At 36.0% G+C, this 16557-nt stretch overlaps 1 protein-coding gene across 1 annotated transcript in view; it reads left to right on the top strand.

Moving 5' to 3' along the window:
* Nucleotides 1–8010, top strand: part of arhgap44b (Rho GTPase activating protein 44b) — a gene marked incomplete at both ends in the record, with an annotated part of 83101 nt that extends 75091 nt beyond the window's left edge. The window contains 2 exons of the mRNA XM_079845523.1: nucleotides 437–796; nucleotides 7886–8010. Coding sequence (XP_079701649.1) covers nucleotides 437–796; nucleotides 7886–8010 — 485 coding nt within the window. The remainder of the gene's footprint in view (nucleotides 1–436; nucleotides 797–7885) is intronic.
* Between the last annotated feature and the right edge of the window lie 8547 nt (nucleotides 8011–16557).

The raw sequence follows: 16557 nt of genomic DNA, 5'->3' as shown, positions 1-16557 counted from the left end.
AACAATATGTTCAAACTTTTGACTACTTTCTTTAATAACTACATAACACAATACTTGTACTTTTACCAGTACTTGAGTAGTACATTTTAAAATAAACTACTTGCAATACTTAAGTACAAAAAATGTTGAATACTTTAGTACTTCTACTTAAGTGTGGTGCTTAAAGAGCACTTCAACTTCTACTCAAGTCACTTTTTTGATAAGGAACTTTTACTTTTACTCAAGTCTGTGTCTCTAGTACTTTATACATCTCTGGTGGAAACACAGACAGCAGCAGGTCTGGGGGAACAAAGTTCCTGTAAAAAAAGTTCCTGGTACAAATTGTTCCGGGTAATTTCGGTGGAAACGCGGCTATACTGAATATTCATGCATTTAAAGTCATTGGTGTTATAATGTTGTTTATGATATAATGCTAGAATTCTTTCTTTTCTTTCAGTTTCCAGAAAGCTGGCCCCGATGGCTCCCAGGAGCCCGTTCTCTCCACCAGGGGGCGTGTGTGATCTGTCCCCGGGGCCGTCTCCAGTGAGTCTGTCCCCGACCCCGCCCAGCACGCCCTCGCTCTACAGCTTCAGTTACTCCGCCCTCAGCTCGCCCGGACACAGCCAGATGGCCACGCCCTCGCTCTCGTCCCCGCCCCTCGCCTCCACCCTGCCCAAATCACGGCCCACCCCCAAACCGCCCCGCCACAGGCCCAACTTACCCCCGCCCCAGCCCCCAGGTCCGGCCGGTCTGAGTCCGCAGCCCCTGGAGCCCGGCACCGGCCTGCTGGAAGGACTGGCGGAGAGCATGTCTACAGGTAAACACAAACACGTTTGTGCGCTACACATCAAAATTATGATACTTTTTTCTCTCAAAAGAGTTTTTTTCTTTTTTTCCCTTTAACCTTAAAGGATTAGTTCACTTTTAAATAAACTTTTGCTGATCGTTTCCTCATGTCATCCGAGATGTCCATGTCTTTCTTTCTGCAGGCGAAAACAAAATGAAGGTTTTTGAAGAAAACATTCCAGGATTGTTCTCCATATAATGGACTTCAATGGGCTCTAAACGGGTCAAATGACAGTTTCAGTGCAGCTTTAAACGACACCAGATGATGAATAAGGGTCTGATCTAGACAAACCATCAGTTTCTGAGAGAAACCCAGCAGTATTTATGATATTATTTTACTTCTTATCAGACGAGCATGATCATCTCTGAGCTCCGCCATAACTTCCGCAGAGTGAGGTCAAATACGATCGTGGTCATAGATATATCGATCCTAGATGCCTCATTCTACTGATCCGTGCAGGCGCTAATGAGGCATCTACGTATACATCTATGACCACGCATGTATTTGACCTCACTCTGCGGAAGTTATGGCGGAGCTCAGAGATGATCATGTTCGTCTGATAAGAAGTAAAATAATAGCATAAATACTGCTGGGTTTCTCTCAGAAACTGATGGTTTGTCTAGATCAGACCCTTATTCATCATCTGGTGTCGTTTAAAGCTGCACTGAAACTGTCATTTGACCCGTTTGGAGCCCATTGAAGTCCATTATATGGAGAAAAACCCTGGACTGTTTTCATCCAAAACCTTCATTTCTTTTCGCCTGCAGAAAGAAAGACATGGACATCTTGGATGACATGGGGGTGAGGAAATGATCAGCAAAAGTTGATTTAAAAGTGAACTAATCCTTTAACTGTCACCGTCCTGACACCTGGTGCTCTTTTTTTGATCGCCTTTTTTTTAGTAATTATCATAAATTAGGTCTCATTCGAAAGCTTACGAACTCAAAATTCATCCTGTGAAAACCGTTTTGAAATTGGACATTGTGTTACCATGGAAATGGTACTTTAAATTATTCTAGCGGGCTCCTCCCCCTAGTGGGCGGTGTCATGTTTCATATTACAACAATTATTTTAACTACTTTATAATCAAAATCTTTTCCAATCTTGACAAAACGCATATCGTCGGAAACGTCTGAGTCTCAAGGGTCCATATTTGGTGACTGTTTTGTGCTGTAAGTGATATTTGGACAGAAATTTACAGGAAAATGCATCAAAAAACAATCAATGGAATTTCAATGACACCCGGTGGCTGTTTTTGGTACAGCGCCCTAAACAAAATCTCATGGGGACTTTAATTTTTGTGATATCAACTTCAAATTTGGAACACAACTTAGTTAGACATATGGCTTTGAATTTATAGTAATTTTAGATTAAAACATTTTTGTAAAATATATATTTTATATAAAATAATAATATTTAGTACAGTATTTTTTATTTACAGTAAATTTAAACTTCCATAACTTTTTCATACTTTCATATTTTGAATTACTTTCACTGCAGCAATAATCTGCCGCGTGTCTTCTTTAAAACGAGACCAAATTCTTGAAGCATTCTTGAATTACAGCCCTTTAATTTTGGATAGCGCATTTTCATGTGTATTCTCAAAAGGGGGTGACAGTTTAAAGTGCCCCTATTATGCAAATATTACATGTCATGTTTGTGAGTGTAAAAGCTCTGCAAAGTTTTAAAGATAAATGCCGTTATTGTCTTTGTTACAGTATAAAATTTTAACACATTTGCATAATGCCCGCCCTATGCTCCTGATTGGCTGAGCAGCGTCTCTTAGCCCCGCCCTCACTCACTGTAGTCGTCTCTGAGACTGGAAGAGTTTGGTTGGTGTTGTTCATGTGGAGAAGACGCGCCATCAGTTCTGTTCGCATCTCTGAGATTCAGATATGATAATGAGCATTTGCTTTCTGACCAATCAGAGCGGAGCAGCTCTCAGAGAGGCGGGGCTTAGAGAGACTGAAGCGTTTCAGTGGAGATCAGGAGAACATTAGTGTGTTTGGGTGTATGAGAACATGTTTGAGATAAAATTAGGAAGTTTAAAATATCATATTAGGGGCACTTTAAAAACAACTCCAAGTGTGCTGTGGCCAAAAACATTCTGATTGTACAGTATATCAATATGACTATAATAATAATGCTAACAATTATTGTTTTTAATAATAAAATATTAAATAAAACAAGATATTTTACTATTATAGTATTTCACTGTAAAATATTATAAAAAAAAAATATATATAATATTTTTTATTTTACAGTACAACTTCTTCTGTTTAAAAAATGTCAATTGTGATTTTAAAATGTGATAAAAAATAATCTGTGTTCGTAAGGGTGCATAATTTGGCCAAAAAACGTGATTATATATCAATATGACTAAAATAATATTATATTACTAGTTATTATTATTTATGTTATTACTAAATACAATAAGAAATATTACTATTAATAATTTTATTTTACAGTACAGATAAATAAAATACAATTACATATTATATTATTATTATATATAAATATATATTATAATTATAATATGTATAAAATTATTTGAAACATTCTTAACTGATATTTGCTTTAACTATGAGAAGTTATATCATCATATTGAAATATTATATTGCCTTATCTGTGAAGGACATGATTATCTCTTATTTGTGTCGACTGGAGCAGAGTGAAGAGAACGCAGACGCACGTTGTGTGTGTGTGTGTGTGTGTGTGTTATATCACATCTGTCGGGTTCAGGTGGTTTTGTGTTGTTTTGCAGCGGTGTGAGGTCGTGGGGTCAGTGGGCTTTGGCTCAGAAGGGTAAGCAGAAGCGTGTGTGTGTGTGTGTGTGTGTGTGTGTGTGTGTGTGTGTGTAAACTCACTCGCCGTCATTCACTAACGCATGGCGCTGTCCTGCTCCTGCCCCGCATGGCTCTCGCGTGTCCCTGTGATCCGTCCACACACTCATCTCACGTGTGTGTGTTCGCTTCATCAACACACACACCCTCCACTGTCCCCTATTGAACCCCAGTGTGATCAACTCTGACCCAAAAGGGCAAAACCAGCTCCAAAGATTCATGCACTTACAACAGAAGCACCTTGAATATTACATTAATATTGCAGTTTTATCTTCACGATGCATCAATGACGTCAGACATAAGCATCACATGACTCCAGATGACGGATATAGAGCACGAGTCGTACAGTATGGATGATGTTATGATAATTTATTGATTGATTTTTATATGGTGAGCTGTAAATAATAACATAATACAGGTTTGAACATGATTGTGAGTAATGATGACAGAATGATCATCTTTGGTGCGAATAACAAGTGTGTGTTCAGCCACTGGAGGGGAATTTCACCTCACATATCAGGTTTTGCATGATTTATAAAAAATTGTCAAGTTCGGGGTCAGTAAGATTTTTTATTTTTTTAAAGAAATTAATACTTTTATTAGCGATGATGCATTAAATTGATCAAAAGTGACAGTAAAGACATTTAAGATTCTATTTCTAATAATCTTTTATTACCCAGGGTTTCCGCGGGGTCTTAAAAAGTTACGTGGACGAATTTCAAAATCTAAATTTTAGGCCTTAAAAAGTCTTAAATTCGCTGAAGTATTCTGTTCTAGGTCTTAAATAATTTTAAACAGGTCTTCATTTTCCTACGCCCATGTAACGCTAGCTCTAATGCTTATTGAAATCCTGAAGCACTTTAGATTGTTTAATTAGTCCAAATATAATTCGCTGTAATACGACTACAAATGAGACCAACATGCAGCTTATATTGCAGCCAATCAGCTTTCGTGTTATTGGAGTCTTTCAGATTGTACCACAGACACATAAAACAGATTTTATTCTTCGCTATTGGTCGTGTTTCTGCAATTACTAAATATAATGAAAAATCAACATGCTTTTTTTTTTGATCCTGCATTATTCCTAAACCAAAATAAACAAGATTTATGTATTTGGTTTTTTATTATATTGTCATGTGTGGCTGTTGTGCATCTTACATAATCTGGTAAATGTGGTGTCCTAATTATGAAAAAAAATGTAAATGTCTGGAAATTACCACCACAAAAGTCATTTTGATCTCAAAAATCACAAAAAAAGACACAAAATCCTGGTGGAATTGAGTTATGCGTAAGTGCAAGTTTATCGATTTGTTCAATTTGAATAAATTAATTTACTTTATAAGTAAATTTGTGACTGCATTGCCTTTTATAGGTCTTAAATTTCATTCATAATGGTCTTAAAAAGGTCTCAAAAAGTCTTCAATTTGACTTGGTGAAACCTGCAGAAACCCTGTTACCCTGAAGCTAACTAGCATAAAGACACAAAACACGAAACACAAATTTCTCAGGAACGGTAGTGAATATTAAAAATCCATTCAGTCATTTATGTGTGGCTCAGTCCAAATATCATACTGTATAATATCCAAATACTGAGCCGATTTTGGACAAAAGTTAGGGTGACCAGATGTCCCCGTTTTCCGGAGACAGTCCCGGTTTTGGGTGTTCTGTCCCCAGAAATGTCCCCAACTGGAGCTCGTTCAAAACAACCCACAGATATATTGCCAAAAAGCGTCCAACCAAAATACAGCAGCTGCTGGTTATAGGAGCAATCGTGTAGTGATTATTGTCACCAGCAGATGGCGCTGTGAGATACGCTGACTCTACTTGGACGACTACTTCTTACTGCTTCATGAAGAACGTAACCGCGAGCAGAACGCCATTATCATCAAATATCAACATCGTTATCGCTTTCAAGGTAGTAACACTAACTATTGATGTTAAAGTAAAGTAATACTGTTGGCATGTGCTTTATAACAGAGCCACAGGTGCGGGATTGTTTTTCCCCCAAAAGTTCCGCAGTCATAAAACAGTGATTGCCACACATCTGAACTATAAATATAAAAAAAACTAAACAATTACACTCGCAACAAATACATGCGCAGAATACATATTTTCTGCCTAAGATAAGCCTAAAATGCAAAATAACAAGACCAATTAAGGATAGAAAGAATTATTTTCAAGCTAAAACGTAACAAACATTTGAAGTAAAAGAAAAGTAATTTATATAGTATAAACTTAAAAATCTTACAATATTTGTAAATAGTTTTATTTATCATATTTATGTTGTTTTATTGGCTTGTTATTTACAATGGTTACTATTAACTGTTTTCATTGATTTATTTTAGTTTTTTCGGTTGCGTTTAATTAAATCCAGACCAAAAATCCTAATAATCAAACTAAATCATAATAATTATTAATGTTAATAATAATATATAGAGAACCCACAACAACAAAAACATTCAAAAATGTATTGTCCCCGTTTTTTAAATAAAATATAATAACTAATGAGATTTTAGTGGTATTTTGATTGGAAATGTCCCCGGTTTCCATTTCAGAAATCTGGTCACCTTAACAAAAGTGGGCAATTTTTTTTCATTTGCTTCAATAGAGACAGAGCGTATTGGGTCGCCAGCTTATAAAAAACGTCTGGGTTTTTTGGTTCTGGGTTTTGTTTAGCTTGTTTGAAGTTATTATTGTTTTTGCAACAAAAAAAAACGTATATCTCTGTAACAATAGGTGGCGCTGTGTCGAAACTTCTCAGGTACCTTCAGGACATACCTTCGGTTATTCCTACCAAATTTTGTGCAGATATGTCAAATATTTTGAAAGATATTACAATTCATGACAAAATTCAAAATGGCGGTCGTCCGATCTTGGCAAAACCGGTATCCAGGGATTCGGCATGACGCGAGGAATCCATAGACATCTTTATGATTTTCTGACAAACTGTTCAGAAGTTATGTGCAAAAATTGGCAGTTTTCAGATCTCATGACCTGTAGGTGGCGCTGTTCCCAAATTCGGCATGGACCCTCAGATCATGGTGTACCCATTTTCAGTGGCAAGTAGCGAAAAAACGGATTAATGTACTTTTCAAAATGGCCACTACTGTAATGGGCGGAGCCTTAATGTAAGATGTTGAATGTGAACAGCATGAAGAGAGGAATCAGGAGGACTAAGGGTTCAAAGGTTGTAACCTTTAGAAAAGTGAATGTTTGAACCATAGATATACATAATAAAGGCTAGATGTCTCGTCCGCACATGGCGGCCATCTTGTCACAGTCAGCTCGCTCACTCATTGTGTTTTAATGGTGCGTGTACTTTTTAAATAACCATAACTTGCTCAATTGTCTACCGATTTTCAAACGGTTTGGTTTATTATAAACATCAGAGATGTAGTTATGACACTGCATACTTACTATTCATAATTTGTTCAAGCATCCAGAATTATAGCCACGTTAATAACGTTTGTAAGAAAACAAACCATTTGTAAATCCGTCAAGATTTCAGCGAGATGAGAGTATTTGTGTTCAGATCACTCGCCTTACATCAGGAGCCCTGTGACAAGATGGCCGCCGGTGATGACGTTAGAAACTCCACCGTAAGACTTCTAGCCTTTATTATGTATATCTATGTCTAGGACCAACTCTACAGCGCCACCACCAGTTCAAACCATAGATATACATAATAAAGTCTAGATGTCTTACAGCGGAGTCTCTAACGTCATCACCGGCGGCCATCTTGTCACAGGCCAGCTTTCTGGCCATCTGTGACAAGATGGCCGCCAGGTGCGGATGTCGACTTCCATTGGCCAGCAGCGTGGACGAGACATCTAGCCTTTATTATGTATATCTATGGTCCTTGAGACTCTAAATTTGGTCCAACATCTCTACAAGTGTGCCAAATTTCCTCATTTTCTTATGTTCCGTTGATAGGGCTCCATTCGGGAAGAGTAATAAGAAAACTAACGGATACAGTAGGGCCTTAAAATAATATTTAACTATGTTTTACAGTATTTTTGATCAAATAAATGCAGCTTTGGTGAGCAGAAGAGACTCTAAGAGAAATCTTAGCGACCCCAAACCTGTGAACACAAATCATTATTCAGAGTCATTTACACTTTTTGGGTCACAAAAAACATCTCCAAACCAGCAACAGCATGAATATTTTGATCTTCTGTGCTCTGTTGACTGAGTGTCCGCTGTGTTTTCCCTCCAGACTTGTGGTATGATTTGGACTTTCCCATAATAAGTGCTGAGCCGGATGGGAGATCCGACAGCCCCTACAGGAACTCTGTGTCTCTGCTGGATTCGGAGGAGGAGACGGAGAGCACCGCCCTTTGACCCCTGGGATTTCCCACAATCCTTTACCGCACAAGTGAGGTTGTATAGTACACGGCTCCTGCGATTGACCTGAACCTGGACGGACGTCGGGACGTGATCCGTCTTTTATGTTTTTACGGCTTTCCATGTGGTTTGTTTTCTATTTGCCTTATCTGAGTTCTTGCACTTTTGCCTTGAAGTTCGTGTGTCGTACGTTTGGGAGAATCTCTCTGAGAGTCTGAGGAGATTTCAACAGATCTTTTACATTAGAGGCGTTCACAGATGATGTATCAGAGGTTTGAGGTCAGTAAGAGGTTTTTGAGGCTCTTCTGCTCAGCAAGGCTGCGTTTATCTGATCAAAAATACTGTAAAAATAGTGAAATATTATTATCAGTGTTGGGGGAAACGCATTACAAGTAACTTGAGTTACGTAATAATATTATTTTTTCAAGTAACTAGTAAAGTAACGCATTACTTTTCAAATTTACAACAAAATATCTGAGTTACTTTTAGAAAAAAGTAACGCAAGTTACTTTTTCACATTTATTTGATTTTTCACATTTACTCTCCTGTCCAAAAAAAATCGAGAGTAAGTGCAGAGGCGTGTGTGTGTAAATATGTTATTGTAGTTCTAGACTAAATGTGAGCATTTATTCATCTCACTTGCACAATGAAGATTCTGTCCTCCTCAAAATGAATAAAAACAGTCAAATGCAAAATCCGAGTACTATGCAAACCTCAAATATATAAATGTTAAATAAAACTAGGGCTGTCAAAAGATTAATCGCGATTAATCGCATCCAAAATATTTGTTTGTGTTTACATAATATGTGTGTGTACTCTGTTAATTATTATTTATATATAAATACACACACATTCATGTATATATTTAAGAAATATTTGCATGTATATACATTTATATAATCTATAATATATATAAATATAAATGTTTTATATATAAAAATAATATATAATTTTAAAAATATAATTTTCTTAAATATATACATGCTTGTGTGTGTGTATTTATATATAAATAATAATTAACAGAGTACACACACATATATTATGCAAACACAAACTTTTATTTTGGATGCGATTTATCGCGATTAATCTTTTGACAGCCCTAAATAAAACACATATTTTTATGCATTTAATCTACCTTTATTGACTAATGTCTTGTTCCTAACCTTCAATGATTCAGTTAAACCATGAACAAAAATTACTAGATTTTTTGTTTTTATTGGTAAAACTTTTTTCTCCTGCTTTTTTCTTTTTTCTGGATTCTTCCATTATCCAGAATGGCAGCACATCTTTACCTCAGCCTGAGGCTTATTATTTACATTTTGGTATGAAGAGGTCTTTACATTTGCACAAAAATATAACTTTTTTTGCTATTAAAAAACCCCCAAAAACAAGCCCAGCCCAGGTGAGAAAAATTAACGCAAAAGTAACGCAAAAGTAACTTAACGCATTACTTTTCTAAAAAAGTAACTAAGTAACCCAATTAGTTACTTTTTAAGGGAGTAATGCAATATTGTAATGCATTACTTTTCAAAGTAACTTTCCCCAACACTGATTATTATAATGTAAATCAGATCTCTATAGTAAAGTGTCATTTATTCCTGTGATTATCATCATTCCTCCAGTCTTCAGAGTCACATGACCCTTCACTGATCATTCTCATATGAGGATCTGATGATCAACACACAGTTATGATTATTATCAGTGTTGAAAACCGTCATACATTAAATTTTTCATGATTCTTTGATCAATTGACAGCATTTTTTTGCAATAGAATCACATTATAAACGTCTTCACTGTCACTTTTGATCATTTTAATGCATCCTTGCTGAATAAAAGCAGTCATTTCTTTTTTAAAACAATCTTACTGACCTTTTCAGGATTTTTATTTTTGAGAAATGTCGTAAAATTGTCCACAGACGTGAGCCGAGATCCTGCGTATCACAGAAAATATCAAATTAAAGTTGTTTAATGTAATTTAACGCTATATTTACTGAGCAGAAAACATGAACGTGTTGAATGAATCCATGACGTTTACCTTTAAAATAGAAAAAACATGTTCACTTTACTTTAAGGATTTTCCCGACCTGAAAACTCGTGTTTTATCCCTTCGAGGTTTCGTTGTAGTTGTAAAACAGGAATAAATGTACGGCTGTATTTTGAGAGAGCACTGAAGTCGCAGATACTGTAGATATTCACCTCAAAGGTCTTCATCTATCCCTCCCCGAATGATTCAAACGTCAAACGTCATGCATCCGAGGGTTAAAACTCCCTGATTTTCCCAGGTTTTCCGTGTCTTCGGGAGTCCTGTACTGTTATAAATAATATTTCCCAAACTCTGCTGTAAGTATTAGCATGTGTGAATGCTGTTCACCCTCCGCTGCAGACACTGTACATAGTCTATAGAATCAAAGGTCAAATATTTATGAATCTCTTTCTCTCGCTATATAAATATAAATATATATATATATATATATACAGACAGACAATATTATTTTTGCTTCAGACACAATGCTGGTATGTGTACATACACTAATCATTCAGACGCACGAATGAACTGGTGTGAGACTCAGAGGACCGGACAGCGACAGAGATTAGACCCAAGTCACAAGTTTACCTCTTACGGGATGAGTGTGTGTGTGTGTGTGTGTGTGTGTCTGCATGACGTCTGTGCTTTAAAGTCAACGTGAAACGCTGTGCACACTCCATTTTACCTGCGTAATGTGACCTTCTGAATCAATGTATTATATGAAATAAGGTTTAGTGTGTCATGTTGACTTTAAAAACCTTTTACCGTTCACCCAGCTGACAAGCGTTCGCCCAGGAACGTTCCTTCAGCGTTCTCGAAGCGTTATCTATATTCATCATTCGTGGAAGGTTTTGACATTTTTAAATTCATTTTCAACATTCAAAAGTCACGTTCCCATGATGTTTGCAGAATGGAAAGTTCGCTTAACGTTCACGTAACCAAGATAAAACGTTCAGAGAATATTCAGTTTTCATAACTTAATGGGAACGTTAAAAAAAAATTCTTAGAACGTATTTTTGTTTTACTTTTTAGGGAGTAACGCAATATTGTAACGGATTACTTTTGGAAAATTAACTAAGTAACACAATTAGTTACTTTTTTAGGGAGTAACACAATATTGTAACGCATTACTTTTGAAAAAGTAACTTAAGTAACACAATTAGTTACTTTTTTAGGGAGTAACGCAATATTGTAACGCATTACTTTTGAAAAAGTAACTAAGTAACACAATTAGTTACTTTTTTAGGGAGTAACGCATATTGTAACGGATTACTTTTGGAAAATTAACTAAGTAACACAATTAGTTACTTTTTTAGGGAGTAACGCAATATTGTAACGCATTACTTTTGGAAAAGTAACTAAGTAACACAATTAGTTACTTTTTTAGGGAGTAACGCAATATTGTAACGCATTACTTTTGAAAAAGTAACTAAGTAACACAATTAGTTACTTTTTTAGGGAGTAACGCAATATTGTAACGCATTACTTTTGAAAAAGTAACTAAGTAACACAATTAGTTACTTTTTTAGGGAGTAACGCAATATTGTAACGCATTACTTTTGGAAAAGTAACTAAGTAACACAATTAGTTACTTTTTTAGGGAGTAACACAAGTATTTTTGTTAGCTGGGAATTTCGTGTGTGTGTGTGTGTGTGTGTTGGGTAAATCATCATCAGTCTTTGTGGATTTCACCTCCATTCTGAGCTTCTATTGGTCCATCCTAAACAAAATGTGACACTACTCCAGAAGTATATTAGCGGATCAGGGAAACGGTGTAGAACGGAAAAGTCCATATTCCTCATTTTCCTCATGTATTTTACAGCTAAATGCTCTGATTTAATTTCCCCAACGGGTGAGAGCAGATCCGTGAGGAACAGATCTTCATCGTTCACATGTTTGTGGATGTGAATGTGCTGGTGTTTTCTGTAGAGATGTTTTGATATGGTGGTTTTGTAGTTTTGTTGGCCACTTTTATACCGGGGTTTTATCGGCACAAGCCCGTTAAAGAAGGCGGACGGAATATGCTTAAATATGCTAATGTGTTCATTCTGATACTGGGAGTTAAAATCATAATCAGCCAAAATATTTAACACAAGCATGTGCAGCTTGAATGAAGGGCGTTTAGAAATCTGTGTTTGAGGAGATGAAAAGGGTTTTTGTACAGATGCTCCGATGTCTTAACTCGATGTTTGTAAATCTGCCGCATGCTTTGCATTCATGCATCTCAGTTTGAAGCACTTTTATATTTGCTAGAGAACAGAAATACCCAGTGCAGACCCGCTCATAAACCATCCGCCGCTCTAACTTCAGTTCTGTCACGCACACATTCACCTGAAGTCATGCATCTACAGCGAGAGCTTGGACTTTTGCAGTGTGAAGGTGCGTCTGAACTCACTGTCTCATGTTGAGCAGGCGAACAGTGTGTGTGTGTGTGTGTGTGTGTGTGTGTGTTAGTAATGAAGCATGCTCAGTCACGCCACCGCTCCTGTCCGTCTCTTATTTATTTCTGTATGTTTCATGCTCGATTTACACTTGAACAAACGGGGGCCAAATCAGCGGAGCGTCATTTACTCAGAGAATGATTTTTTTATTTACATTTTGTTGTTGTTTTTTATGAAGAGGCCCTGTGTGTCAAAATGTGTTTTAAATGGAAAACTGGAATCATTTGAGACGGGATGTTCAAAGTCTCATGACGCTTAAAGAACAACATCCTTCATCCGAATGTGAGCTCAATAATAAAATCAATCATTTTTAATTACTTCTATTGGTACATGTATTTTATTCACTCCAGTCTGTTTGAAGTCAAGACGAAATGTAACGCATTTATGAGAGAAATAACACATATCAGTTACTGCTTTAAGTAAGTTATTTTGTTTTTTGAAAGAAAATAGGAGTATATTGTAACGCATTACTTTTATAAAAAGTAACTAAGAAAGAAAGAACTAAGTAAGGCAATTAGTTACTTTTTTAGGGAATAACACAGTATTGTAACATTACTTTTATAAAAAGTAACTAAGTAACACAATTAGTTACTTTTTTAGGGAGTAACACAATATTGTAACGCATTACTTTTATAAAAAGTTACTAAGTAACACAATTAGTTACTTTTTTAGGGAGTAACGCAATATTGTAACGCATTACTTTTATAAAAAGTAACTAAGTAACACAATTAGTTACTTTATTAGGGAGTAACACAATATTGTAACGCATTACTTTTATAAAAAGTAACTAAGTAACTCAATTAGTTACTTTTTTAGGGAGTAACACAATATTGTAACACATTACTTTTATAAAAGTAACTAAGTAACACAATTCGTTACTTTTTTAGGGAGTAACACAATATTGTAACGCATTACTTTTATAAAAAGTAACTAAGAAAGAAAGAAAGAACTAAGTAATGCAATTACTTAAAAAGTTACCTTTTTAGGAGTTTATGTTGGCTTGAAAAAAAACTTTCTGAGGTAAAATGAAGTAAGTGAAGCACTCAGATATGGAAAAAATGTACTTTTATTATAGTTGTTCAAACAATCGGAAGATGTTCCACTGCAGGCCACACAGATTCTGTCAAAATACACACACAAAAACAAGACAAAAATGATTGACCTGTTCATGATGTATGTATGAAATGTTCATTAGTTAGCTAGACGAAATGAGAAAGTTGTGGGTTGATGAAAACATTCATGGAGTAATTTGGAGGTCAGATGAGACTTTAGAAGAAAAGAAAGAGAATAAACAAGAATCAGAGTCATGATAAAACGATCAGAGGTGAGCGGTGGAGCTGAACGAGTCTCCAAAGATCTCAGATGTTTCTCCTAAAACTGACCCAATCACTCAACAGTTGTCAGGAGACAGTGAGGATATAAAATGAGTCCAGATAAGCATGTTTGAGATCATGTTGAGATTGCAGACTTTGTTACCTCGGCTCTTCTGAAGTGCTAGAGACGCACATGAGCCCAGCTAACAGGGAACGTTTCAGAAGGTTCTCTCAACAAAAACATTATTTATACACCGTTCATGTAACATTTTTAAAATTTAACAACTTGTATCAGAACATTCAAAAGTAACATTCCCATAATGTTTGAAGAAAGATTAAATGGAATATTCCCTTCACATTTGCATAACCAAAAAAAAAATACTTTTTGAAAGTTCAGAGAATATTCAGAAATAACCAGTGTTGACACTAACACAATATTGTAACGCATTACTTTTAGAAAAGTTACTAAGTAACACAAATAGTAACTTTTTTAGGGAATAACGCAATATTGTAACGCATTACTTTTAGAAAAGTTACTAAGTAACACAATTAGTTACTTTTTTAGGGAGTAACGCAATATTGTAACGCATTACTTTTAGAAAAGTTACTAAGTAACACAAATAGTTACTTATTCAGGGAGTAACGCAATATTATAACGCATTACATTTGGAAAAGTAATTAAGGAACACAATTAGTTACTTTTTTAGGGAGTAACGCAATATTGTAATGCATTACTTTTGTAAAAGTTACTAAGTAACACAATAGTTACTTATTCAGGGAGTAACGCAATATTGTAAAGCATTACTTTTGAAAAAGTAGCTAAGTAACGCAATTAGTTACTTTTTTAGGGAGTAACGCAATATTGTAATGCATTACTTTTGTAAAAGTTACTAAGTAACACAATAGTTACTTATTCAGGGAGTAACGCAATATTGTAACGCATTACTTTTGAAAAAGTAACTAAGTAACGCAATTAGTTACTTTTTTAGGGAGTAACTCAATATTGTAACGCATTACTTTTAGAAAAGTAACTAAGTAACACAAATAGTTACTTTTTTAGGGAGTAACGCAGTATTGTAACGCATTACTTTTGGAAAAGTTACTAAGTAACACAAATAGTTATTTTTTTAGGGAGTAACGCAATATTGTAACGCATTACTTTTAGAAAAGTAACTAAGTAACACAAATAGTTACTTATTCAGGGAGTAACGCAATATTATAACGCATTACATTTGGAAAAGTAATTAAGGAACACAATTAGTTACTTTTTTAGGGAGTAACGCAATATTGTAATGCATTACTTTTGTAAAAGTTACTAAGTAACACAATAGTTACTTATTCAGGGAGTAACGCAATATTGTAACGCATTACTTTTGAAAAAGTAACTAAGTAACGCAATTAGTTACTTTTTTAGGGAGTAACACAATATTGTAACGCATTACTTTTAGAAAAGTAATTACAACCCCAAATCAGAAAAAGTTGGGACAGTATGGAAAACGCAAAAAAAAAGAAAAAAGAAGTGATTTCTAAATTTACTTTGACTTGTATTTCATTGCAGACAATATGAACACAAAATATTTCATGTTTTGTCTGGTCAACTTCATGTCATTTGTAAATATGCATCCTTTCCTGTCATTCAGACCTGCAACACATTTCAAAAAAAGTTGGGACAGTAAAGCATTTACCACTTCAAAATGTTGCCATTCCTTTTCACAACACTTAAAAGAAGTTTAGGGACTGAAGACACCAAGTGATGAAGTGTTTCAGGTGTAATTTTGTCCCATTCTTCCTGCAAACAAGTCTTAAGGTGGGCAACAGTACGGGGTCTTCGTTGTCCACATTCTCTATTGGAGACAGGTCGGGACTGAGGCAGGCCAGTCGAGTACCCGAACCCTCTTCCTCCACAGCCAGGACTTTGTAATGTGTGCAGAATGTGGTTTTGCATTGTCTTGTTGAAATATGCATGGACGTCCCTGGAAAAGATGTCTTCTTGAAGGCAACATATTATGCTCCAAAATCTCTATGTACTTTTCAGCATTAATGGAGCCTTCACAGAAGTGCAAGTTACCTTTGCCAAGGGCACTGACACAACCCCATACCATGACAGACCCTGGCTTTTGGACATGTTGCTAGTAACAGTCTGGATGATCCTTTTCTTCTTTGGTCCGGAGCACACGGCGTCCATTCCTCCCAAAAAATACCTGAAATACTGCTTCATCTGAGCACAGTACACGTTTCCACTGTGTGATGGTCCATCCCAGATGCCTCGAGCCCAGAGAAGTCGACGGCGCTTCTGGACACTGTTAACATAGGGCTTCCTTTTGGCACAGTACAGTTTTAACTGGCATTTGTGGATGTAACTACGTAATGTGGTACTTGACAAAGGTTTGCCAAAGTAGTCCTGAGCCCATGTGGTGATATCGCTTCTAGATGAATGACGATTCTTGATGCAGTGCCGCCTGAGGGATCGGAGATCACGGTTGTTCAGCTTAGGCTTGCGCCCTTGTCCTTTACGCACTGAAATTCCTCCAGATTCCTTGAATCTTTTAATTATGTTATGCACTGTTGAATGTGAAATATCCAAATCTCTTCCTATCTTTCTTTGAGGAACATTGTTTTTAAACATTTCAATAATTTTCTCACGTATTTGTTGGCAAACTGGCGATCCTCTGCCCATCTTTGCTCCTAAAGGATTAGACCTTTCTTGGATGCTGCTTTTGTACCAAATCATAATTACAATCACCTGTTGACATCACCTGTTTCA

This window comes from Gobio gobio (genome assembly GCF_949357685.1).
Source record: "Gobio gobio genome assembly, chromosome: 20".
NCBI lineage: Eukaryota > Metazoa > Chordata > Actinopteri > Cypriniformes > Gobionidae > Gobio > Gobio gobio.
Note: the sequence above shows the minus strand (reverse complement) of the source record. Positions and strands in the feature narration are given on the sequence as shown.